Source organism: Gekko japonicus, unplaced genomic scaffold (genome assembly GCF_001447785.1).
Source record: "Gekko japonicus isolate JY-2015 unplaced genomic scaffold, Gekko_japonicus_V1.1 scaffold681, whole genome shotgun sequence".
Lineage (NCBI taxonomy): Eukaryota > Metazoa > Chordata > Lepidosauria > Squamata > Gekkonidae > Gekko > Gekko japonicus.
Genome location: NW_015165254.1, coordinates 666,251 through 693,915, shown reverse-complemented (window position 1 = coordinate 693,915; position 27,665 = coordinate 666,251). Strand labels below are relative to the sequence as shown.

The 27,665-nt window shown below is 46.2% G+C and overlaps 2 protein-coding genes across 2 annotated transcripts in view; both read right to left on the bottom strand.

Moving 5' to 3' along the window:
• The window catches only part of ZFP36L2 (ZFP36 ring finger protein-like 2), a 3,616-nt gene extending 1,589 nt beyond the window's left edge, over nucleotides 1-2,027 (bottom strand). Inside the window, exons 1-2 of the mRNA XM_015410159.1 lie at nucleotides 1,701-2,027; nucleotides 4-834 (exon numbers count right to left, since the gene is read on the bottom strand). Coding sequence (XP_015265645.1) covers nucleotides 4-834; nucleotides 1,701-1,751 — 882 coding nt within the window. The 5' untranslated portion in view covers nucleotides 1,752-2,027. The remainder of the gene's footprint in view (nucleotides 1-3; nucleotides 835-1,700) is intronic.
• A 6,746-nt stretch (nucleotides 2,028-8,773) lies between these two features.
• The window catches only part of THADA (thyroid adenoma associated), a 204,203-nt gene continuing 185,311 nt past the window's right edge, over nucleotides 8,774-27,665 (bottom strand). The window contains exons 36-37 of the mRNA XM_015410158.1: nucleotides 19,010-19,173; nucleotides 8,774-9,124 (exon numbers count right to left, since the gene is read on the bottom strand). Of these exons, the coding sequence (XP_015265644.1) occupies nucleotides 8,774-9,124; nucleotides 19,010-19,173 (515 nt within the window). The remainder of the gene's footprint in view (nucleotides 9,125-19,009; nucleotides 19,174-27,665) is intronic.

Genomic DNA, 27,665 nt, shown 5'->3' with positions numbered 1-27,665 from the left:
GGCGGGAGCGAAGGCGCGGAGGTCGCCCGTGCTGCCGGCGTGAGGGGGATGCAGGTGGGGGTGGTGGTGGTGATGGTGGCTGTGAGGAGGCTGAGGCGGCGGCGGCGGCTGCTGCTGTGGGTTGGGCTGGTGAGGAGGCGGCGGCGGGGGCTGAGGCGGCGCGTTGGCGTTGCCGTTGGCGGGCGCTGGGCGGCGCTCGTCGGCGTTGTGGATGAAGTGGCAGCGAGGCCCGTAAGGGCAGAAGCCGATGGTGTGGAAGGTGCGGCACAGCTCCGTCTTGTACTTGGGGTGGCGCGTCAGGCTGCGCAGCTCGTGGTAGCCGTGGGCGAACTGGCACTTCTCGCCGTATTTGCAGGCGCCGCTCTCCTCGAAAGGCCGGCACAGCTCCATTTTGTAGCGCGTGGAGTTGATGGGGGCTCCTCCGCCGCCGCCCCCGCCGCCTCCTCCTCCTCCGCCGCCGCCCTTGCCCGTGGTGGTGGTCGCCGCCACCACCACCACCTGTTGTTGCTGGAGCTGCTGCATGAGGTGTTGGCTTCGCTCGCCATTCTCGCTGAAGGACCGGTCTCGGAACTTGTTCTCCTTGTTGAGCAAGGCGGTGGGGCTGCTGCTCCCCCCTCCTCCTCCTCCGGTGCCGGGCTCCTTGAGGTTGCCGAAAGACGAGGGCGAGGAGCCACCGGGAAACTTGGCGTTGCCGTTAGCCAGAGCCTGCAGGTTGCTGGTCGAGTGCCTCCGCAGGAAACCCGGCCCGAAGTTGGAGTTGGGAGAGGTGCCCACTGGGCTCCCCACTGCCTTCTTGTCCAGCATGCTGCTCAGGTTACTCAGGGATTTCTCGGTCTGGGAGCCAGAAGTGTAGGAGAAGGAGGAAGGAGAGGAGAAAGAGAAAAGGGGGGAAAAAAGAGGGTGCACCGTGACTGCCAAGAGCCTGGGAAGGAAGGAGGCCGCAAACCTCCACCACTCCCTTAGACTGCCTGAACCAAAAGGGCCTTTTCTCAACACAACCGCCGAAGAGGAGCCCACGCTAGCTGTACTTGCCGATCCCCGTGTCTAGTAGTTGACGAGACCTCCCCCTCCCCTTTCCGAACAGTTATCTGCAACTTTGAAAACTTTTTGAGGGGTGGTCCGAAACCCCTCCCACTCCAACGAGTAGGGACTAGGCTTAAAGAGTTCCGATTCAACACAGCTGGGGCTTGTGGAAGCAGCTTAAACCTCGACAGAACTGCCATTGCAGCTACTTCTAAAACACACCCACCATACAGGCAAATTGTAATAGTAAAGGAAAAAGGTTGCTGGCACCACAGAACTAGGCGCCACTTCGATACACGCACCCTGGCTTGTTGCAAGCACCCCGTCCCTCCATGACAAAGCAAGCACCCACAAAATGCATTTCCAAATGGAAATCGCTCACCTTCCACAAACAACAGAAAGCAAGTAGTTTCCTACGGAAAAGTTACCTAAAGTTGAGATGTCTGAATCACTCTTTTAACCTGTTGATGAACAAAGTAGGTCGTGCTACTCCTTCCTGTGTATACTTACTCGGAATTAAATCCTACCGAGTACAAGTAGGCTTCCACCTAAGTAAGTGTACACAAGACTGCAGCCTTAAAAGCAGTTAGTTACCCTCTGCAACGCCACTTTCACTACAGCGCTTTCCGAACTATTCTAAAGAACCTGTCTAAGAAAATACAAGTCCCCCACCTCACCTTGCACAAGAAGTCGATGTCGTAGAAGGCAGATAAGAGTGTTGCAGACATTTCTAGATCCTGTAATGGTCCGAAATGCAAGAAGGACCGAAAGATCCCACTTTCCTCGGGAGCTTTGGATGAGCCACGACTGGATAGGAGAGGGCTGATAACTTGAAATCTGAAATGGTCTAATCAGTTTCCCAGCACAGATGGGAAGAGCGTATGCACAGGCAAAGCGACGGCCGCAACTAACAAGTCAGCTATCTGACTGCTGGAACTCCGCGGCTGGTGTACACGCCCCATATATAAACGCACAGACGCCCTCCCTGGCTGTGGGGTGGGACCGAGCACTGACCCGGCTGGGGTCTCCCGGCAACACCACCCAGCATATCCCCTCCTACCAAGCCCTGCCCCCGCGCTCCCTCATTGGACGCCGCCAATTTTCTTTCGGCGGCATCGAGTGTAGGAGGCGTGGCAAGACTGAGAAGTTACAAGAGAAAGGACAGAGAGCGCTCTCGGGAAGCGTCGTGGTCTCGCAGAGCAGCTCTGAGTCTGTGCGAAAAAGTCCCCCTCAGTACTTGCTGTACTAGGCACACGCTCCAAGCTTCTTGTCTCGCATAGAAGAAGCACTGTTTCCCCGCTATAAGGGTAGTCAGTGTATGCATTTAGTGCTTAGGGTTATTTTGCATAGGAGAATACATTGACCGTAGAAGATGTGCTAAAAGTCGACTGTGCAATAATCTCCAGTATGCAAAAGACTTGCCATAGTAGGTTTCCACAAGACTTGTAATCACGCCATGTGTACAGGAAACTCCCATGTGGTTAACCACTTGGGAAGTATAAACGCGGGGTTGCTCAAGAATGCAGCGTGGCTGCTGCACCTGCTAAACCACTACAGCACGAAGGATTTGCAAGATGATGGCTGCTGCAGTACTACAGAAACGTTTAAATACTGTGTAGCGGGCTTTACTTCCAAGGAAAATGCAGATATGATCAGATCAGTGTTTTCGTGCACATGGAAGCAGTCACTAGTTTACACACGCACTGTTGAATACAAATGCACTATTCATACTGTTTATTTTATCAAAACACCGCGGCAGTTTTCTTGTTGCAATCTTGGGGAGAGACCTTCACAGGCATAGAGTGGTGGGCAGACTACGATGGTCTTCTTTCCAGATTTCTATTGCCCTTCAATGAGAGTAAATTACCCGCACCCTCTTTGCAAGCAAGCCCGCCCCGCTACTTGCCCGGCTCGGAAGTTTGAAGTAAATACGCCAACACAAGGCTTTCCAGCTCCTTTCACCCCCTGCTGAGTCGTTTGGGAAGCTCGCAACGAAACAGAGGAGGCATCAAAGTGCCTGCAATTGAAACGGGACGCCCTGGAGACTCTGCCCCCCCCCCCCCCCGGAAACTTTGTGCCACGCTACAGATTTTGGAAACAAAAGGTGGCTGGCGCGCTTTGCTCCTTGTGCAACTGGTGGGACAGCACCACTGCCATGTGCATGTGGGGAGGGTGCGCGCGCGTTAAGTTGGTAAAGCCGAGAAGACGGCGGCGGAGTCGGGGGAGGGAGAGTCGTCGCCTAGGGAATCTCCCCCCACACCGTGCAAACCACCCTGCCCCTGACTCGCTCCCAGACTTGGCAACCGCTCAAGGTCTTGTGATACGATTGGCCAAGCCAGCGACCCGTCCTTTGACACACACACGGGCCCCAAGCAAGCAAACGACTTCCCCTCCCCCGGCCTGCGCGGCACAGCTGCGCCTCCAAAGGGAGGGCCGGGCTGACGCGGCGCAGCTGCAGTGCCGCGCTCCGACGCTGCCTTAGGTCGGCTCCGCCCCTCCCGGACTCGGACGCCCGCCAAGAAGGCGAGGGCCAGAGGGAGTCGCCGAATCACATCTTTCCTTAGTCTCGGCATCCAGTCAAGGCGCTCCTGTCGGTGGTGGCTCCCCTAATGTGGAGTTTGCGACCAGCTAGGCGCGCAGCCCGCGCTTGCTTACTCGGAAGTAAGCACTCTTGGGTTCTATAGGACTCGCTTCTGAGAAAGCTCACGTAGGGCTGTAGCCTTAAGGCCCGGTCTTGTGTTTAAGTAACACTCGATTACAGAAAGGCGCACAAGTCTTACAGCTCAACTCTTTTACTCGGAAACAAGTCTCGCTTGGCGCTTACTCCCGCGTAAGCAATGGATAAACGTTAACAGTCACTGCCGGGGAGGACTCGGGAGTGTAAAGGAGACCCATGCTACTTCTCCGCTCCCCTTCCAGGCGAGTGACTGACAGCTCCCCCCCCCCATTTTGTTACTGCAAACACAGGAGAGGCTGGCTGGTTTTGCTGTCTCCTTGCGCGGGAAGGAAAAGTAGCCCGGCTTTGTGCATATTTACCGATATGGCTCTCTTCCACGCCGGTGTGTGCGTGGGCTTGAGGGGAAAAGCCGGAAGGCGAGATCTTGTGCTACTTTCCTCGGCCCCCTGGTCGGAGACGGAGAGACCGACACCGGCTAAGCGCTGGGACTCATCACTGTGAGGGGAAAGTGTCAAGTGTCCATGCGCTAAAAAAAAAAAAAAAGGGTTGCAAGCCCTTTGATAAGTCTCGGGAGCCGTTGCTGGGGGCCGCCAAAACGCGCCTAATCCAGGGGCGCAACTCAGCCCACGTTAGCAGGAACCCTGCGCCGACTTCAAGGCACTTTTATGGACGCAGTTGCACCCCAGAATGGCTGCCGCGTCCATCTGCCTCTCCCGGCTTTCTCTGCGAGGCAGTAAACCAGCCCCTCTGCAAGCCGGAGCTTTCTCTGGCTGTTGCTCCCGCTCACAGGCGGGAAAACGCAGCGCCTGTTGCAGGGATCGGCCAGGGAAGAACCACCGTCCGCCCTCTCCGAGGCTTCTACTTTGCATTTTACGAAGTGACTGTAAAAAAATATCCTTCCGAGTCTCTTCAAGAGCGAGCAAAAGGTCGCTCTGGGGAGCGGACAAAGGCTCGGAGAGTCCTGGGGTGGTTAAAAGGCGCGGGCAAGCCATCCCCCTTGCTCCGTGGGGAGGCGAAACATACCGCCGGCCGGCTTTGCATTCCCAAAGCGGTCACTGGCACAGAGCAATTAAAACTCCGGCTCACCCTGTCAGTTAATCCACTTGGCAGGGCTTTTGAAGCTGTTCTTGCAAACCAAGAGGTGGACGTGACAAAGTTGACGCACAGAAAGTTCTCCAGTGATGCGATGCCCCCTAGTGCTCTACTCCTGTAAGAGCGCCTAAGCCGCTGGGACTTGAAGATCTCAAAGCTTGAAAAACATAATAGCACTCCTCACTCCTCCCCCATCACATTCTCTACTGAAGCTCTTGTAAAAATGCTGAAAATGTTTGCAGTTTAACACATGACATTCAAAATACTGCTGCTTACACATGGAAAATATTTGCAGGTGGGTAGCCATGTTGGTCTGAAGCAGCAGACCAAAGTTTGAGTCCAGTGGCACCTTTTAACAACAAAGTTTTGTTGGTCTTAAAGGTGCCACTGGGTTCAAACTCTGGTCTGCTGCTTCAGACCAACACAGCTACCCCATCTGAGTGTATCTGGAAAAGTGTGCTTGCACAGGAAAGCTTATATCTTGAATAAAACTTTGTTGGTCTTAAAGGTGTCACTGCACTCAAACTTTTATCAAAAAAATTTACCTTTAAAAAAAAAATGTGCATGTGGCATGCACCTGGAAGTCATGGCGACTGACCCGTCCTGGGGGCCTGGAGGATATTCAGAGAGGTGGCTGAGTGAAGCCTGCCCCCACCTCTGGTATTCCTTGGAGGGCTCCCATCCAAGTACTTGCCAGAGTCCACCCTGCATAGCTTCTGAGATCTGGTGAGATCAGGCTTGCCTGGGCTATCCAGGTCAGGGCCTTCTGTTCTTTCAAATGATTTTGGTCCTAACCTGAAACACGACACATGCGGAACCTGCAACTTGCTGGTGCCCTTTCTCTTAATTCGGTTCTGGGGTTGAGGGGGAAGATACTTCTCCACAAGCCAAAACAAAGCTCTGGATTCCAACTACTGACTACCTTAAGAGAAAAAATAGCTCACGAAGGCAAAATCCAGTCTATAACCCATAGACAGACAACCCACACTTAAGATAACGGATTCTGATTAAGCAGATTTACAGGCAGCTTTGCTGTAACAGACTTTTGTTCTGCAGCTGCTGCTTAAGGTTTAAAGGTTTCTGATTGGGAAGTTATACAGTAACTGGTAGTGTGATTGTGTACAATTATCTTCTGTCCATAAATGAAGAAATATTACACAGTTTAAAACTATACTTTAAAATTATGATAAGACAGGCTATTTCATAAAGGGTTGTTTTTTTGTTTACTAATTATCCAGCTTTCTTGAAGTTTCTAATGCCTCAATGCTGCTTCACATCTGTAATGGCAAGTACAGTTAAGGTCTGACACTTCCACGAAAGCCTAAGAATATATAACTGGGCAGGACACTTAAAAGTGTAAAAAGTTGCATAACGTTAAAAGCCTAATGTGGTATTTGACACCAAAGGCACCTGAATCAAATAATTTTAAGTAAATATATTTCAAATAAACTTTAACACAACACCTGAAAACTTTCCTTCATACTAGCAGCAGCAGGAGAAGTAATGGGACGTCTGAGAACACATGAATTGGGACCAGGCTGCAGATCTTTTATAGCTGTATAAACTAGAACTTGTAGGAAATACTTCATCATAATCAGCTGGAAAAGAGGACTGTTTCTGTGAACATTTTGCATCCCTTTGGTATGTGTGTGTTTGTACAACGCACCAGGAACACCTGAGGAAAGGAGACAAAATATCCGTTGCCTTGGCACCTCATTCAGGGTTAGGGCAATGAGAAGACTTTGTCCTCCATGTCATCGTCACACATGATTTAGTAACATCTTTGAGGGTAAATAAAGCACACAGGTACAAACAGGGATACTCCCAATCTGGCTCCCAGTAAAACACTAAGGGCCAAACTAGACGCTACAGTGGTTACAGGTTTGATCAGCTGTCATTGGGTCTGTGGTGTGTGCGTGGGGGCAGTTGATCTCCCTCTCCCTGCACCTTTTCAAGTACTGAAACAACCATGGTGGGGATGCTTGGGTACTTAAAAACCACGGGAGGGCGGCAAGATCACGTGGTGCTGTGGGCCCATTCAGGATCAGGACCTTGTGTCGTTTTCTTAAATGGTCAAATTATATTACTTGTCTCTATGATGTCATTGTGCTGTGATCCTGGATTGGCTAGATCACATAGCCACTAAGAAAACCCGTGGGGAGGCTTCAGAAACAGGAAAGCAGGGAACAGAGTTTCAAGAGACACTTTAGCCCTTTCCAATATTAGATTTCATGCTTTCAGCACATTAGTAATTGAAACTAAAATTTGGTTAACTTTGATTAATTTTCAGCTTCATTTATGTTGCAAAGACTACTATTTGAAAGAAAATTTAGTGCACATCACATTTTTGTGTATGGTATTTGGGATTAAATAGAAGTGTTTAGAAAAGCATAAATATTACTGATACAGCAGAACTTTAGTTGTTTTACTCATGAGATTTTCTGTAGCACAAGAGACAATTTCCTCTTGAATCGAAGGAAAAATGAGTTAATGGTACTAAAACATGTATAATGGCACCACCTAGTGGTTCATTTAAGGTATGTACGTTACAGTGCAATATTCACATAATGGGAAGTTGTCAACGAAGAATGCAACAAAAGCATCCATTGTTTCCAAGGACTGGGAAAGCCAAAAAACATGTGAGAAACTGGGATTAATCATAACCACCTCACCAAACCTGGAACTGGCTTCTGTATTCTCAGTAACATATGTTGTTTGGGGGAAGGGTATATGAATCTCAAATGAATTATAAATTTGTTTTCAATCTCTGCTGTCCAGAAGATATTATCCAGTGTACTACAATGTATGCTTCTTAATATCAGAAATTAAAAATATTTTTAATGAGGCAGTGGGTAACAGATGCAATGTAAAAATAAAACCCAGTAAGGTACATTACCACACTGAAATTCTTCGAGCAGTTGCACTCTACCCTGGTTCATTTCTGAAGGAAATTTCTAACATACCATTCCTATGGGAAGTATGTTTTGACCAGCAGCCATGATTCACCAGGCAAATGTTTGTGATAATATAGTACTGAATTTTTTTCAGTGATGCTAAGTAAAGATTATAAAAGTAACTTACATTAGAGGAGCAAAGCACACCTGTACTTTATTTTAGAGAACTGTGACCATGACTGTGGGAGTAACATTTTATTTTGGACAATGTGATTTTCAGTCAAAGAACTGTAACTTTTTTTTGTGCTTGTAAGGGTAAAGGGACAAACTTTCACAAATGACAAATTTCTGTATTCATCCAGGCCCAATTAGGTAAGGATTTTAAAAACTACTTTTATTTATGACCTTTAAAATGTAACACACAATTTAGGTAATTTGCTTGTTCATGGATCCTGGTAAAGGCAAAGGTTTCCCTTGCTTGAAAGCCAGTCGAATCCGACTCTAGGGGGAGGTGCTCATCTCCATTTCCAAGCCAAAGAGCTAGCGCTGTCCGAAGATTTCTCTGTGGTCATGTGACTGGCATGACTAAATGCCGAGGTGTACAGAACGCTGTTACCTTCCCACCAAAGCGGTACCTATTTATCTACATGCAATTTCTTGCTTTCAAACTGCTAGGTTGGCAGGTGCTGTGGGCAGAGATGGGCACTCCGTCATGCGGCACTAGGGTCTCGAACTGTCGAGCTACTAACCTTCCAGTCTGTAACTCAACATCTTAACCCCTGAGCCACAAAAAGGAATGACAACTTGTGGAGTAAAATCAGAAGATCAGAACAGCAGGTGGCCAGCACCTGTCACATGAAAAGAAACTAGTTTTACTTCCTACAGTAGCTGCAGTAAAACCTTGCTTGGCCTTGATTGAAAAAATGAATGAAGGCATTCACAGAAGAGACATTCTTCCTAAGGAAGTCAAACGACAATGTATCTAACATGTATTGTCACAGCTCCGCAGATGTTTATGACATCCAAATAAATGCACTACTCTTTTGCACACAACATGTTTAAACTGGAGCCACCACTGATCGCGCTGTTAGAAGTCATCTTTCGCAAGCCCTTGTATCCTGCAAGCTTGATTTCCAGCATCAAGTAAGGTGAGTATCTGAAGGCAAATCGATATTCTCTCCCTTTGAATAGTTAACTTGGTGAATTCTGTAGACTGTGAAAATTCTGGAACTGGAGGCATTTCTTTAAGAAGCTGTGTCACCAGCTGGGATTGATCAGATGCTGATCTTGTCAACTGCTGCAGTTTTTCTTGATCACATGGACTGACATGACTCACTGGTATGAGGAGAAGGAGATGTTCGCCGAGCTGTCTTGCATATGTCAATTTCTCAGCCCAAAAATTTGTTTGTCCCTTGTCAAACAGATAGTCGTTTTCCACCTTAATAAAAGCAAGGGGGGGGGGAAGTGTTAACAAACTCTACATTTTCTTTCGACAAGGAATACTTCTGGATTAATGTGGCAGCGCTCAGAGAATAAGTGAATTATCCTTTGAGTATATAGATATCCTTTCTGTGTGGGAAGAACAATGAACGAGAAACATATGCCATTTCATGAAGAATATAATACATGGCAACACAACAGATACACAGCAATAGTCAAAGTAGCCATGGTGATGACACCAGCTTTAATGTCTTCCAAAAATTAATGAGCATGGAGGGCATATTAGAGGTATATAGTTTCTAGATCTGGGAGGTTTCATGGACCTTCATGAAAACCACATAGCTACAGTCTGTATCTTCTAGATGCTGGGCACTAAGGATAAATTACAGGGGAGAACCTTACCTTTATGTGCTACTTGAGAGGCATCTAGCTGGCTGATCATGAAAATAATTCTGGGCTAGATGGACCTGGAGGGCTACTCTTGGGTTTCCATTGTGTGTACATGAACAAAACAGACCTCACATATACATGCACTGAAGCAATATGCAACAACATGCAGTGGAAGTTTTTCCAGTGCTTAATTTTTTAATGGAAAATATTCAGTGTCATAAAAAAAGCACTGAATGGATGCCATTGGCAATACATTATTACAGACACATGCAAGTTTTGTAATTAAAGTTTTTCAGGTGATTATCCTGAGGAATTATGTGAGAGATAACATGTTTTATTGATTAGTAAATATATATATATTCCCAATAAAACATCTAATTATCTTGCTGTTTTTGATTTGACCTATAAGCCCAAAGCTAAAATTCTTATTTACATTTGTCCTCACATATAGAAGAGATAATGTGATCACCAATTTAATACGGAACTAACAAGTAATGCAAATGATGCCACAGAGAGTGACAGTGAAACAGAGATGTCCCAATGACACCCATAAATTATATTGAAATAGATTAGTGGGCAACCACATTCAAGACGTAGCACACCCATGCAGAGTTCATTGGGTGTGCTAAAATTAGTTTTTTGTGTTGTTCTCTTCCCCCCCCCCCAAATTTAAAGAATGTAAAGGAAGTACACACTATATTATCTTTAAATTTCTACAAGTAGTATTCCAATAAAATAATTTCTGCAATTGTGTAATATGTTTAAATACAACATTTGAACCACACACCCCTCTCATCATCAGTATTTGTTCCAAGTCAGTATTTGGTCCAAGTATTTGTTACTGTTGGAACTTAAAATTAGTATGGAGTATAACTTTTTGATTGTTTGTTTAGCAAATCTAAGTAAAAATAAGCATGCTAAATTGGATGTTCAGGACACTGGAAACCTTTCCAGAAAACTCTTAGATTCAAATTTTCCCAGAAAACCAACATAATTGGTGATGTATGGGTAAAACAGCATAGGTAAAACAGAGGACGCCACAAGATGCAGAGATGTAACCTAGCAAAGCACAGAATACCCACTGGATCAGTGTTTCCAGCTGCATAACTTTGAGAAGTAAACGCTTTCTGGTTCTTAAAAAAAAAAAGAAGCAAACATTTCAAAACTGTATTCTCAGGTTAATGTGGCAATCACATGTATTTTGCAGCAATAATGGCAAAACAATGCTAACAGAAAATATATTTTTCGTTACTCGTGTAAATGGAAGAAAACACAAAAGGCAATATCAAGGTTCTTCAAAAATGCCGGTACCTTTTCCACACGTTACTCATGTTTAAATCAGTCTCTGTCTCTGTAAATGGTGCAGACACATTAAATTCCTTCTTTAAAAAGAAAAGAGCGGAAATCAAATGTGCCCCTAAATGTTAAGATAGGCCTGCTTAAGATGTGCAGACTCAGCTCGCCTTGATATTCTTGTCTTTCAGAGTCATATGTAATCAGCATAATAATTTAGTACCCCATGAAACGTTTGGAATGGATTTTTAGAAGATGAAAATTACAACAGTCAGCGAAACAGTAGTAGAACATCAAACAGAGATACTAACCCCTAAGCTTATGAAAAGTCTCATAGTACATTTCAGGGTTCGTTTAACTATATCAGATGACACTTGTTATTGCAAAACTACCACAACTTTACTTCATAGTGTCAGTGGTATTTGTGGGCCCTTTTAAAACAAAGCTAACTCAAAAGGCAATATCAATTTTAACTTTCTGATATCCAAACCAGCAGGGCTTTACATAACTCAGCTCTACTGAAGCCAATGGATTGAGTGACGCAGCGACCATTTGCTTTTTGTGACTGGATTGCACTTGCACTGGTGCTGACATGGTACCTTCCTTCTGACATTACATTCTGTTCCTGCAGTCAGCATTATATACAATCATACCTGCACACAGCAGGTTCACTGCCTGCAGTTTTAATCTCCTGGTGCAGGGTTCCCTGTGATAAAGTAGGAAACCTTTCTGCACAATTGGTTTCAATGCCATTTTGCACTACTAAGAACAGCTCCCTTAAAGGGTTCTTCTGCAAGGAGAGCTGAACCTCTGAGTGATAACTACTCACACTGGAAGAAATTAAACTAGGAAGTGGGATGGGATGCTGCCATCCCTGTAGATTTCAGTAAGTTCACATGATCTGTTAATGTAACAAGCTGATGTCTTCAATTGAACTCTAGAGTAATGTTATGCAGAATTGTGTGTGCACATATCCAGAGCTTTATTACTGGTTTTCATTAGCATATTATAGCAGCTCAGTTCAGACACTGCACAAAACCAAGGTTTAGTTAAACTATGATTAATGTGCTTGAGTGAATGCAGGCCACTCCACTAATTATGGTGAGTTAAGGGTCCAAATCAGTATCTGAACTTGGTTTATTAACCTGTCTTAGCTATGGGTTTGCATGATACGGGATTGCATGAATGCAGGCATTCCTGCTTAAACATGGTTTAATTGAGGCTTCTTGGCTACAGCGAGCAGGCAAGAACACCAGGTCAAGGTCTGTGAACTCAGTCCTGGTTTTGCAAACTCACCACAGTAAATAAACTGTAATATTGCATTTATGTCCAAACTCAGCCAGTGACTGAATTTTCACAATGAAAACTAGCAATCCCTTGGGCCAGGTCAGGGGCTGGAACTCCAGCAATGACAGCCAGGACCCTGCATGGGTCAACCTCAGGTGGGCTGGAAGGAAGCGCGCTCTCCTGGTATACTTTACCCACCCAACCCTCCCCTATATAGCTAAGCGCCACATGATCCTTGGCCTCTTGATTGCTGCAGCTTTCCCACCCACCTTCCCTGCAATTCGGTTGTTATGGGTTATGTTTATGTTCATGACTGTCACAGCTTTGGGTGGTTTGGGCATGAGTCAGATCCTTTGGTTAGGGTGGTGGTGCCTGCGGGCACACATCCCACTGTTCTGGGACTCCCTCAAAGGGTCTTGGGGTAGAGCCAATTTCAGCAACATGCCTAGTTTGGGGGCCATCGGTGGGGCTCTTACCACCAGGTGGCAAGGGAATCACGCAGCAGCTGGTGCCCACATGGCTTCCTGGGGTTTGCCACTCCTGAGTAGCACCCCAGCAGGCGGGGTGCAGGGTTCATTAGGCAGCAGATAGGTTGCCTGATTCAGGATCCATCCCTATGCTGTGCCAATGCTCCTATGGTGTAATCAATAAACGCTGTGGTCACTTTATCTCCAAAATCAAGGTTGTCTGTGTCAATTCCTCACCTGCCCCTGGGGCCCAAAATATGGTTGCTAGGAAGATCAGAGCAAGGTAATGGTCTGTATCCTGCAATGCTACTCAGCAACATATGAAAACTTTGTTCAGCCTGAAGATCCTTCCTCCAGCTAAAGTTGCTCTTCTGCCAGAGGAACATGGATTGCATGTGATGTGCTTTGAACACTTGAAAACATTATATAAATGCTAAGAATTTGTAAAAAATAACCACATTATTATTGAAACATCATCTAAAAATGATTAAAAAATGATACATTTGATTTGTATTAATGCTATACGTTGAAAAGAAGTAGCTATGTGGTTTTAAAAAAGAAATCCTGCATCACTGATTATAATGGGAAAAACAGGTTGCTTACCTGTAACTGGTGATCTTTGAGTGGTCATCTGTGCAGTCACACCCATGGGATTATGCGCCTGCGCTGATCCGTATCGGTGGTGTGCAAAGCTCACAAAGGGATTTTCGCGCCTCCCTCCCAGGCATGTGCAGGAACCCCACTGCGCATGCCCAAGGAGGAAGGGCATGGACATCCCGCCAGTTCCTTCTGACCGCTGTCATGTCAATAACCAGAGAAAAGTACTGAAGCGACAGCAGTGGGGAAGGACAGGCGAGTGATGTGACTGCACAGATGACCACTTGAAGCAACCTGTTTATCTTCTTCGTGGTCTCTGTGCATCACACCCATGGGAGATTGAAAAGCAGTGGCTCACCTGGAGGTGGGAGCTGTCGCAAATTCAATGCTCTGCCGATGAAAGGACTAGACGACCCAGGTCCACTCTGTGGCGTTCACAAACATCAACAACGTAGTGTTTGATGAAGGTGTTCGGAGTGGACAATGTTGCGGCCCCACAGATTGCCGACAGGGAAGCACCCTTCAAGAAGGTTGTAGACGCGGCCATGGATCTTGTAGAGTGCACTCGTACAGGCACGGGCAACGGACGTTTAGCCAACTGGTAGCACAGCTTAATAGTCTTGACAATCCATTTGGAGAGACGTTGTGCTGAGATTTTAAGCCCTACGGAATGACTGGAGTAGGAGACAAATAAATGATTGTCCCTCCTACTCGGATGTATCCTATTTAGGTAAAAGAGCAGCACCCTCCGAACTTCTAGAGTGTGGAGGAGTCGCTGTTGTCCGTCTTCCGGTTTAGGAAAGAAGTTAGGCAATAGGATCTTTAAGGTTAGGTGAAATTCAGAGACCACCTTAGGCAGAAAGGATATGTCAGGGACTAATCTCACACCGTCCGGCAGGAACACAAGGAAAGGTGGGTCATGGCGCAGAGCCACGAGTTCGCCTACCCTCCCGGCCGAGGTGATGGTGACGAGAAGGGCCGCTTTCCATGCTGCATGCTTTAGCTTACAAGTCACCATGGGTTCAAAGGGCCGAAATAGCTGACAAATATACCTTGAGAGAGGAGTGTGAGAGCCCCTTCTCTGCCAGTGAGAGCAGAAAGTCTAAGACCTGGTCAATCCTGACAGAAGCCGGGGGGACGTCAATGAGGTGTATGGAGGCTAAGAAGCGGGCCCACTTCCCACTGTAGGAACGTTGCGTAGAATCTTTCGTGGCATTGAGTAGCAGTGTTGATTCTGTCAGAGAAAGTTAAGTGTCCACGAGATAAGCTGTTAACTTGATCTTGTACACCTCGTGGAATAGGAGAGCTCCTCCCTCCGCCAGGAGCAGATCTGGTACCTGTGGGAGGGAATAGCGCACCTTGGCTAGCGAGAGGAGATTGGCGAACCAAGGTTGCCTCGGCCACCAGGGGGCGATCAGGATGCACCTCATATGGACCCTCATGAGTCTTTGGACCGTTCTTAGCAACAGAGGCAGAGGCGGGAATATATACAGGAAATTGTTGTCCCATGGGTACAGGAGTCTGTTTCCCAAAGCCCTGGGATCCTGAGCCACCCTGCAGCAAAACAGCGTGCACTTCAAGTTGTGCCTGGTGGCAAAGACGTCAACATGAGGCGTGCCCCACTTTTGAAACACGGGACGTAGGTAGGTCCAGTTCAGCTCCCAGTCATGACACTGGGAGAGACCCCTGCTGAGCAGGTCTGCATGCACATTTGCCTTGCCAGCGATGTGTGAGGCAATGGGAAAGATGTGCAGAGGCATGCACCAGGCCCAAAGGTCCAGAGCCAGGAGGCAGAGACTGCGGGAGACCGTTCCACCCTGGCTGTTGACGTAACTGAGGACCGTCGTATCGTCGGTTAAGACAGTTACACATTGTCCTGCGAGCAGAGGCTGGAAACATTGAAGGGCCAATTTTATTGCCAACAGTTCCAGAAAGTTTATGTGTCTCCTTGAGGATACAGCATCCCACCTGTGACCTACAGAGAGGCCATTGAGGTGGGCTCCCCAGCCCCACAGTGACGCGTCGGTTGTGAGGGTGAGAGTAGGAGTGGGAGGATGGAACGGGACTCCCTCCGTCAGGTTATCTGACTGCGTCCACCACAGTAGGGAGTCGCGTACCTCTTTTGGCGGGGAAAAAGCAACAGATTGGGACATCCTTAGGGGCTTGAAGTGATGGATGAACCAAAGCTGGAGTGGTCGCATTCGTTAACTTTGCAAAACGGAGGTCTGCAGTTGTTGCTGCCATTAGGCCCAGGAGGCGTTGAATCTGGAAGGCGGAGGAGGTTCTGCGTAGTCGAACCTGTTCTGCCTGAAGAGTTAGAGTTTGTGCCCTGTCCTGGGGCAGGAAGGCTGCACCCTCTTGGGAATCGAGTACCGCCCCTATGAATTGCACTCTTTGAGAAGGGACTAAGCGCGACTTCTTGTGGTTGACCCTGAGTCCCAGACAATGAAGGAGATTGAGGGTCTGAGATATCTGATGAATGAGGAGGGCTTTGGAAGGGGCGACCAGAAGCCAATCGTCCAGTTACAGGAACACCCTCAGGCCACAGAGGTGGAGATGTGCCACAACAGCTACCATCGTCTTGGTAAAGACCCTCGGGGCTGTGCTGAGGCCAAAGGGTAGACTCCTGTATTGGTAATGGCTGCCACCTATAGCGAATCAGAGGTATTTGCGATGGGCGGGGTGGATAGTTAAATGGAAATAGACATCCTCGAGGTCGAGGGTGGCCATCCAGCATCCCTTGGGACAGGAGAGGCAGAATGACGGAAAGGGATGTCATTTTGAATTTTTGGTACCTTAGAAAGGAGTTGAGGCCGCGAAGGTCTAAGATTGGCCTCTGCTCGTCGTCCCTCTTGGGAACCATGAAGTATTGGGAATAAAAACCGAGTCCCTGGTGATCTAGAGGCACGGGTTGTACAGCACCCTTTGACAGAAGTGTGGTGATCTTCTCGAGGAGGAATGACGATGGGGTAGTGATGACGACTATAGGAAGAGGTGGGAGTTCCATGAATTCGATGGAATAGCCCTTGGCTAAGATGGAAAGGACCCATTGTTCCGACGTAATGGTGGCCCAGGTCTGTAAATATGGATGGAGGCAGGTCGGGAGAGGTAGAGGGGCAGAAGTTAAAGGCCCTGCTTGCCTGGTTTGGGTTGTTTTGGTCTGACAATCTGCTGTCCAGAGCCGTATCTCTGTCTGGCCTGGTACTGCTGCCTATTTGCAGATGCGGACCGACGTGGCCTGTAACCTTCATCTGGCAACGGCTTAGCGTATTGGCATCTGGAGCCGTAACAAGACCATGAGCGAGGACGAAAAGGCTTAGAGGGGGCAGAGACCCCCAGCGACCTTGAGGCTTTAATGCTCTTATCCATTTCCTGGAGCGTTGAATCAGTGGACGCATGGAAGAGACCTTGGCCATCGAAAGGTAAGTCCTGTATGTATGCCCTGGTATCAGCAGGGAGTGCGGTGGTCCTCAGCCAGGAGTACCTACGGAGGGCAACTGCAGATGACATTGTTTTTGAAAACGTGTCCAGAGTATGTTTGGATGAGTTGATGATTTGTTTAGAGAGCAGCAAGCCTTCCTTTTGCAGCTTCCTGGCCTCTTGATGTTTGTCATCAGGCTCTGAGGTCAGAAAGTCAGTAAATCGCTCCCAGAGTGAGTACTGGTAGCAGCCAATACAAGTGACATAATTAGATGTCTTAATGCCGAGGGCTCCCGCTAAGTAAAAATGATGACCAATGGAATCTAACTTCTTGCTCTCCTTATCGGAAGGGGTAGCAAGGGTCCGTTTACTCTTTGAGGCGGACGACACGACCAAGGAGTTAGGCTTGGGGTGGATATGGAGGAATTCTGCCCCCGTCTCCTGGACCTGATACATGTGATCCAAACATCTGGACGACACTGGAGCAAAGGAAGGCTTGTCCCATGGGGCCTTAGACGCCTGTAGAAGAACGGTTGACATCGGGAGAGCGATCGAGGTGGAGGTATCGTTCTGCATGACATCTAAGACAGCGTTCCACACCAAGGGTTGGACGATCGACATGCCCAGGGAATGTGCCACCCTCTTGACCAAATCGCCGTATGAAGAGAGATCCTCAGAATGTGAGATCGGCAGATTGTCCGATACTGTAGCCTTTACACCGTAGGCTTTGGTGAAGGATCCTCAGGCAACTCGAGGCGTTCCGAATCATTGGTGCCGGTATTGGAGACTGAGGATCTGGAAGGCAATACCAGTGCTGCAAGGGTATCCAGTATCGGAGTGACCTTCAGTGGTAAAGCAGGGGCAGAACGGAGAGGAGGGGGTGGGCTACAAGGTTCCTCTTGGGCTTTGGATCGCGATGCGGAAGGCTTAGATTTATGGTGGGGAGAGCGTGAATGATGTGATTCATGGTCCCAGTCTGACTGTGGCCTAGGCGTCAGCCATGGCATGGATGCTGACATTGGGTACGATGTGAACCAACAAGGCATGTGCCCCCTACGATCCCACGGCATCGGTGGGTCGAAGTAGGTTGGAGAGTGCGGTCTCAATACCTGTTTAGGCGAGTATGAGAGCATGGGCCTGGAACGACGGTAATCTGGGCACTCTTCAGGTTGATATTGATATTCGTGGCCTCTGGGCGATCGGGATCGATGGTGTCGCCCAATTACTTTCCCAGGAAATAACCGATTGGGAACGATGTGCACGAGGCCAACGCGGAACCATTTCCTCAACTTCAAATGGTGAGGCCGAAATTGGTCCGGAATCGACAGAAGCCTCCGATACCGGGGGGTTCAGGTGCCGGATTGGTGAGTCCAGTAACTCAATCATAGGCAGCTCCGGTATCAGGGTATTAATGACATCGGGTTGCGCCCGCTGGAGAGGGGGTAATACAGAGCTCAATTGCACATTATCGCTGCTCACTTTCTGAGACTGACGCGTAGTGCTAGTGAGAGAAGACTTAGCTTTCTCATGTCTCTCCTTTTTCTTCTTTTTAGCCAGCATAGAGGCGGATGAGGCCTCGTTCGACACCAAGCACTTAGAAGACTGCCCTCTGTCCGATGCCAACTTTGCACTGTGTGTGGGTTTTGGTGCTGAGGTGCCTCCCGATGTCAACTTGGTTGCCGTCGATAGGGAGGGTGCAGGAGTCTCGGCCGACATATTTCCCACAGGCACAGGGGACAATGCCAATTCCCAAAGCACTACTCGAAGTCTCGCGGCTCTGTTCTTGCGAGTTTGGTTCGAGAACTTCGCACAATGGCGGCAAGCGTTTGGGCGATGAGTCTCCCCAAGGCAAATAATGCAGAGTGTGTGGCCGTCACGAGGGGTAAGTTTACTGCCACAGCCAACACACAATTTAAAACAACCCCCTCTTTTGGCCATAAAAGAGTAAAAAGGCCCAAAAGACAAGAAAAAGGTCCTTCGCTGAAGTGAGGACATTTTTACCTCAGGAGGGGGGGGGAGAAGGGCAGGAAGCCGCCTGAGGCAGCGGCAACCCACAACAAAAAGTCTCTCTCTCTCTTTTTTATAATAAGAAGAAATAAAATAAACGCTGGAAGCGAAGAAAAGAAAAATAGGTTTGGAGTATCCCTTGTGAGAGGAAAAAACACTTCTTCACCGAACGGCAGAAACAAGCTGTTAACAGCACGGCGGTCAGAAGAGAACTGGCGGGATGTCCGTGCCCCTCCTCCTTGGGCATGCGCAGTGGGGTTCCCGCGCATGCCTGGAGGAGAGGCGTGAAAATCCCTTGGTGAGCTTTGCATACCACCGATACAGATCAGCGCAGGCACATAATTCCATGGGTGTGATGCACAGAGACCACGAAGAAGATCTAAGCATTTTAAGTGCAGACAGATTCTTGTTGGTAAACTTACCAAGGTTGTAGTCTCTAAATCTTTTAAATCTTCTTTTCCTAACAGCCACTCTAGCAAGACTGGGATTCCAGCGCTGGTCTGCTTCCACTGCTGTAACAGTTCACATAGTATTGAAAATGTTAAATCCAAGGCCACTGATGCATTTACAACACGGAAGCCAAGTTCTGCAGAGAAAAAATAAGATGCATAGTGAGTCATTGCATTCATACATATATGCCAAAAAAGACTATAGTGCATTGACAACCTGGACAAATTACATATACATGTTTGAATTTGCTTAGTTTCCTTGATTTACTGAAAATTATTATTTTTTGCGTAACTTTTGGGCAAGGAATCAATTGGTCCTTGAAACTGACATTCTCTGTGGATGCTAGGATCAACTCTCAGCCTGGTGACATGGGGGGATACCACTTCACAGCAAATTCAAGTTTTCTCTCAAGTGTATTATGAGGCTGACTCTAGAAGGATCAAACTGTACTCTGAGGATAAAGGTTTGATTATGGCATGTCTTAGAACAATCCCCATTCCCCGTTATCAGATGTGGAATTCATAAACCACGTTAACCAAAATAAATAAGGGGAAAGGGGTAGAAAGATGTCAGGTTTTTCTGCAGCTAATACATTTCACAACAGTCAGAGAAGAACTGAGCAGAAAACTGTGCCACTGGATCATGTGCCAAGGAAGGGGGAAATGCTAATCTCAAGGGGTGTGTAAGTATTTCTTGTTCTTGAAAGTTCTAGAATAAACATTTCCAAAATAATGAACTCACAGAGCCATGAAGGCAAGCCTTCATAAATATGCATATTAAATAATAATGAACAACAGACATCAACTGCATGGACTTGGTTGATGCCAAACTATGGCTTGGATGAAAAAACCACTAGTTCTGCATGCTGTCCTAGAACACAACCAACATTCCTCTGTGGCTGTGCATTGCAGAAGGTCACCTGGCATCAGTGGTGGGCAAGGTATCTTTCAAGAAGGCTTTTTCTAACACCCCTAATCACCTAATTGTGGAATTGCCCATTGAGTTTCCCAGTAGGGTTGTCATATGCCTGCTTTAAGGTGGGAGCCTTCCAGCACCCCAGTGGGACTTGCCTGCTAGCACTCCACTGGTGATGGTGTGATGTTACTTCTGGGAAAACTTGGCTTTGAACTTATGCCTCTCTAGGAATTACTACAGTAAATCTGATATATATAAAAGCCTAACGTATTGGCACTTTCGAGCTCTCCCATTGGCTGTGCGCTCCATCAGCCACTGGCCCATCAACCACCACTCGAGTACTTGCATGCCATTGGCCAGGTGCTAGGTCCACTCCTCTTGCCTGCCTGGCCACTATTCCCTGACAGAATAAACTGCTAAAACAGCTGTCTCTCCTGACAAAGATGCTTCACCTCCTCCTGCTACTAGGCTTACTTTTGCTTCAGTGGCTGTTGCTAAGCACCCAAGCTTGGTCCTGTCAGTAAAAGGTGGGGGGAAGGAGGCCCTTTCCAGGCCTATTTTGGCCTTTAAGAGAAAACTCATTGGGGCCCATCCTAAGGTTGCCAGCTCTAGGTTTGGAAATTCCTGGAGATTTTGTGGTACAGTCTACGAAAGGCAGAGTTTGGGGAGGGGAGAGGCCTCAGCTGAATATAATGCCATAGAGTCCACCCTCCAAAGCAGTTATTTTCTCCAGGGGGAGAGAGATCTGTTGTCTGGAGTTCAGTTGTGATACCAGACAATCTTCAGGCTCCACCTGAAGGTTGGCTTCCTGAAACCCGGCAGCGACCTCTGGGTGACTTGACAACTGGCATGACAACTAGGCCTGACTACTTGCTCCTGTTCATCTCCAGCACCCCCCCTATTTTTTAAAATATTTAAATTAAATATTTAGAAGAAGAGATTGGACATATACCACACCCTTTACTTGGAATCTCAGAGTGGTTTATAATCCCTTTCCCTTCCCCTCCCCACAACAGACACCCTGTGAGGTAGGTGGGGCTAAGAGAGCTCTCTTGAGAACTGCCCTTGAGAGAACAGCTCTGAAAGAACTTATGACTGACCCAAGGTCACATCAGCAGCTGCATGTAGAAGAGTGGGGAATCAAACCTGATTCTCCCAGATTAGAATCCACCCTCTTAACCACTACTGTAAACCGGTTCTCAACTAGGACAGCCAGAGTGGTGTAGCAGTTAGCACTTCAGAGCAGGGTCTGCCAGACCCAGGTTCTTTCTGTGGAAGCTGAGTGGTGATTTCAGACCAGTCACAGACTTTCAGCCTAACCTACCTCACAGGGTTGTTGTGCAGATCAAAAGGGGGAGAGGAGAATGATGTGAGCTGCTTTGGTCTCCACTGCGGAGAAAGACTATACTTTTCCTAGTTTGAGGCTTCAGGGAGGGGGGAGGAGATGGAAAGCTGAAGTTGGAGGGGCAGATAAAGGTAGGTTGATGGTTGGCTGGGAAGGAGTTGCCAACTCCAGGTTGGAATATTTCTGGAGATTTGCGGGATGGAGCCTGGAGAGGGTGGGGTTTGAGGAGGGGTGGGACCTCAGAAAGGTACAATGCCATAGACTTCATCCTCCAAACCAGTCATTTTTTCCTGGGGAACCATTGTTGCCAATCTCTAGGTGAGTGCTACAGACCACTCAGAATTACAAGTGCTTTTCAGATTACAGTTCCGTTGGAGAAAATGGTGGGCTCTGTGTCATTATACCCTGCTGAGGTCACCATAGAAAATTTACGCTGAGTGCCCAAGGCTGGGGCACACGCCCAGAGCCTCTTTCTAGAGCTCGTTGTATTTATTTCCACAACAGGCCTTATTCCTAGTAATAAATATCATATGACATTGTGTGTAGAATAGCCAGGAGATCCGAAGATTGCCCAGCAGCCGCAAGTTCTAGCTCTTATCAGTGGTGGCAAGCTAGACTTGTTTTTAGGGGCTGAGAAAGCTCTGAAAGAACCCCAATATCATCCAGCTGGCTTCACGTGAAGGAGTGGGGAATCGAACCCGGTTCTCCAGATTAGAGTCCACCACTCTTAACCACTACACCAAACTGGCTCTCTAGGAATTACTACAAGCTGTATGGTAAAACTACACAAATCGCCACATATCCCAGCCCTCCACAGTCTCCCGCTGGTTGACAGGCCAAGCCTGACAGGCAACTCTATTTCCAAGGAACTCCAACGTTTCCCCAGAACACAGTTTGAAAACTTCTGCTCTGCCATGTTCATAATATTTTTTATTCTACAGTTCTTAAACTTTTAACCTTAAATATAAAAATATGAATCAGTTCTGAAGAAAAAACAAAGACTTCACAATCATAAGAACTGGGAAAAGATTTTAACTTCTTACTTGCCTTATTTCTAATCCTTCACTGCTTTTAGTATTATATGATTAAGTGTAATTATGCAAATAGAAGGATCAGGAATGTTCCCTTCCCTTTGTTTTTTAAAAGATACCTGATATTCTCATTATCATAACAAGAGTGCCAACAATTGCAGAGAAGAAACAGGAGATATTTGCCTAAAAGAGGTGTAAATGACGCTAATTCCAGAGGTCCTAATATTCTATCCCTAAACATTTGTTTCCTGACCATGTCTTAGAGTTCTGGCCACTCATTAAAAAAAAAAAGTTAATTGGTTCATGAAAATTTCAAATTTATTACGGCCAATTGACCAGCAGTACAAGAATAAAATAGTACAATCACAAGCCACACACCCCAACTACGTAAAACCATAAATGTATTCCCCAGATTCTAAATTCCAAAGATGTAGACTGTCCTCAGTCTGTGCTTTTTGTTAAAAACGTTTACTTATTTATTACTAAAAACAATATTTTGCTACTACCAGAGTTACCGACTTCTTGGTGTCTTCCAACAAATATTTCAGCAGCACAGTATCTGCAAATTTTAAATAACTGTCTAAGGGTTTAAATTGGGAGAGTAAAGGGAACATTAACTGATATCTCTCTCCAGAATAGAGTTTACAGTGGAAAAGAATGTGAATAATTGTTTCTAGTTCTTTATCTGAGCACAGACAACATCTTTGATAGATAGGCCAACAGAGATACCTTCCTTGCAGTAAATTAGAAGGGAAGGCATCAAAACGTGCTCTAGAAAAAGCCCATCTGTACTTTTCATGTGATGTTAGAGAGATATGGTGCGGTTGCAAATCCAGACCAAGATTTTAGATTACTATACATCTTGGGCAAAAGTGCTCCATCAGTTTGAACCTCAATGTCAACCAAGAGCTGATGAACCAAAGATTTTGCTTTACTTGTACTCATTTCCAAAAGACTTACTGGACATAACCCGATAGAACCTAGTTTATCCATTATTCTGGCGGACCAGTCTGGATATGGAGTAGAGGCTAGAAGCAAAGGGGGGGGGTCAATCCCGTAGGCTTCAGGTAGATTCTCAACCAATAATAGATCGAAATTGTCCAGATTTTAAGTTCCACTCTTGGTACACCAACCTCCTGTCTTAAGACCACATTAGCTGTACATTTTGGTACATTGCACAGTGCTCTGAGAAATTTAGATTGTACTCTCTCTAGTGTCTTATAATTACTATTGTTATTTAATATTATTTGCAGCCCACAGGATAACTTCAGCTACAAACTAAAGGCCAATATGAAAACCTAGAAGCAGGTCTATAAAGGAGAAGTTTCAAATGGTTTGTTCACAAAAGTAATGATGAAAATATCAACATCATTTTCCAGAATTCAGGAAGTTCTAACATGCAACAATGTCAGTCACATGGAAGACAAATATTTTACTCAAGCCATTTAATTGGTTAAAATAAAGACATCTTTTGTTTCTTTAGTCAGCAATTACAGGAGAACTTTTAAAGGAATGCATAGCACACACTTTTAAAAAGGTTGATTAAAAAACCCTCCTACTTATTTTAAGCTTCAGGAAGAACATTTTATAAAAGATAGGAACAACAGTGTTTAGAGTCTTCCCTGTTAATCCATTTAATGTAGAAAAAGACCTCCCACACACACATTCATACACCACAAGACTTTTGATCATGCCATATGTAAACATTTCTCTTGGTAGACTATTATGTGCCTTCAAAATATACAACTCTGCATTTTTCCCCCCAAGGAGAATTCTAAAAGCATACCAATGGGCTATTTTCAACTTTACCAAAACACTAAGAAACATAACTGCTGTTTTGAAAATAGGGATACAGACAATGAGAACAAAGAAAATGTACAGTTCTCTGTTTACTGATCTCTCCTCTTACGTAGCTTATATGAAAAATTATCAAATGATAATTTAATCTCAGTACATAAAGCAGTGTTCATTGCAGAAAGACAGTTTGTATTAAATGAAACTATAGACAAGCAAGGAGCTCAATGCAATAAAAAACCCTGTAATGGGTTAAAGAATAGCAGTATTGTTGTCTTTGAAACAATTTTAATAGCTGCAAGCCAACAAGAGGAATATTAGGTAAACAGAGTGCACTAAGCAAAACTATTAAAAATATTTTAAAAGCCCAGTGTTACTTTTGTTAGGTTATTAATATGGAATGCAATCCAGAAATGAGTAAAGCTGATTTTCCCCCTACATCGTAATCACAGTCATTGCACCCATATAGGTACTTAACAGCCCTGTCCTATGGTCAGCCACACAGGTGTTCTGTTGACACTCGCATAGCTAGTCAGTATGCCTGCTGGGATAACATAGGAAGTGACAGAAAGAACAATTTCCAATTCTAAAGAGAACTGAAAACATAACAGCACTGAAGTCCATGGCACTGCTAACTATCAACAATCATGGAGCAATGTGGTAATGACATGCTCATATTAGCCATACCTGAGAGGAGCTAGTCAATATGTGACACTGCCACATTACTGTGATGTCACTCTGCCCCGCCTGCCCACATGTAAAAGAGAATGGTGGTAAAACAGTGCCCTAATTGCATGGAGGACTCTGACAGGCCCATAGACCTATGATTATTACATACCTGGGATCTCTGTAGATGGAGGTTCAGACCCCCTTTTGCAAATAGCTACCCTTTTGACAGCAAAGGAAGGATGAGAGACCAACCATATCACCAAACACATATCTACAGCTCACTTGGAAGAGGAAGCCCTCCCAGAGAAGGGTTCAGTTCCACTGTAGGAATAAATGCTCCTAGGAAGAGATGGCACATTTTGCAAGACAAATGGAACAGATATACTAGGACAAGCAACATAGGCAAAACTACACATTCACAAAACTCATCCCTATCTCCTCCCTAGTAGCTCAATGGGGAAAAACACACTAATGTGGGAAGCATGAATGAGGGGTTCAAGTTCCACTAAGGTGAAAGGTAGGAATAAGGCAGAGCTCACATATTGACAGCAGCAAAATAGCAGGAAGGACTAGAACCCACAGCTCATGTACTGAAGGACATTCCTCCCAACTAGACAGACACTGTGCACACAGGAAAAGAAAGGCACACCACAAAGCAGTTAGACTTCAATATTAATCCAAATGATCGTAGCAAGCACATATACCAGCACTAGAAAGACTAGTGGAACAGTGCAGGTTTCAAATGCCTGAGGTCCCAAGTTTAAGACCTGTCTGTGGTTATCTACCAATGAGGAGTCCCAAATACCCTTTAGGAAATCAAGGAAGGGGAGGATTTTATTGACAAGAGCCTGGGAACTCTGCAAAAACATGAAGAAAGTCAAGAAGAAGGAAGAGTAGATCTCCCTTCTGAGTCTCCTCTCAGTTCTACATTACAACCCCTAAGACATCGACTAAGATGACGTTCTGGTCCACTGGAGCTCAAGAATTGTTTTGAGGTGCTTGAGAGGGTGACAAAGACAAAAGTGGAAGGAGAGCCGCAAAGACCTGAAAAAGGGAGTGAAGAGGGTATGGTGCTGCACTGAAGTGGAAGGAAAAGGAAAGTGGTGGCTGTTGGGGACTCTCTGTTCAGGGGTATGGAACGTAATGATTATTACATACCTGGGATGGAACGTAATGTGTCCAGACCGGATCCCCTACTCGGAGAGATGTATTGCTTACCTGGGGCCAGAATTCAGGATATTACATACCGAATGCCAAAACTGATAAGACCTACTGATCAGTACCCGTTTGTACTGGTTCGTGTGGGGACAAATGACATGGCCGCGAATACCATCACAAAAATTAAAGAGGACTATGAAGCTTGAAAGGGGGGTCATCATTGCAGGAAAGGACAGATTGTAGCACTCTCCTGCCAAATCCTGCATCAGCAGAAGCATACAAGTTGATTTTATAATGTCTGATGAATGTGGACTGGGAGGACCACGTTGCAGCTTTGCAAACTTCTTCCACTGAGGCTCTATTCACAAATGCCGCATTTGTCGCCGCACTGCGGAGGGAGGGAGTGTCCAGTGGGGTGCCGCAGGGCTCTGTTTTGGGTCCAGTACTTTTCAATATTTTTATCAATGATCTCGATGAAGGGTTAGAAGGGCTATTCATTAAATTTGCTGATGATACCAAATTGGGAGGAGTAGCAAATACCCAAGAAGATAGAGTTAAAATTCAACAAGACCTGAATATTCAACAGGACAGTGGAGGACCATCAGTGTCCTCTCTCATTCTGGAGACAGAAGGTCAGTAATGAGCAGGAGTCAGGGATGGATCTCAACTGGCTAAACTCCATTAACACAAATACACAGTTGTAAGACAAATCAAACATTTCTCAGACAGTTTCAGGCATCATATTTTGACAGCAAGTCAGGTAAGTGGGGTGCCAAATCTTTTTTTCCTGCAACCAATTATATAAAACTCTGAAAGTGGGCTGCCTTCCAAAACCTCCCAAGTAATATGCAAGTACACAGTATGAATTTAACAACAGAAACTATATTATGAACAGTACAACACTATAGTGAATACACATAAATATCACACAAAGACAACAAGATTCCAGTTGCTAACAGAGCAAATAGTGCATACAGACATAACAATCATAGTAAGCAGGAAAAAACAACAACAATATGGAGAGATACATAAATAGTAGCTGGTAACAGCAATACAAGGTCCAGGTATAACTGCCTTGTTTCTTAACCGTTCTTCCTCAGTCGCTGTGAAACAACAAAATAAAGGCAAAACATAAAGTGAAACATGGAGCAGCGCTTTTGGCGAGGGTGGGGCGGGAGGCCAAGGGTGAGCGTGGAGCAGGGATTTTGGCGAGGGGCGGGGCGGAAGGTCAGCGCAGTGCCATTCTACTTGGCGCCCTAAGGCAATTGCCTAACCCCGCCTTATGGAAGCGCTGGCCTCCTCACATGTCTCTTGAGAAACCTGTATAAGGGCCAAGAAGCGAAAGTTAGAACCGGATATGGAACAACTGATTGGTTTAGCATAGGAAAAGGAGTACGACAAGGATGTATATTGTCACCTTGCTTATTTAATATATATGCAGAGTACATCATGCAAAATGCTGGCCTAGATGAATCACAAGCGGGAATTAAGATTGCTGGGGAAAAGATCAACAACCTCAGATATGCAGACGATACCACTCTGATGGCAGAAAGTGAAGAGGACCTCAAGAGCCTCTTGCTCAGGGTATAAGAGGAGAGCGCAAAAGTGGGCTTGAAGCTCAACATCAAAAAAACTAAGATCATGGCATCCGGCCCCATCGCTCCTTGGCAAATAGAAGGGGAAGTCGTGGAAGTAGTGACAGACTTCACGTTCCTG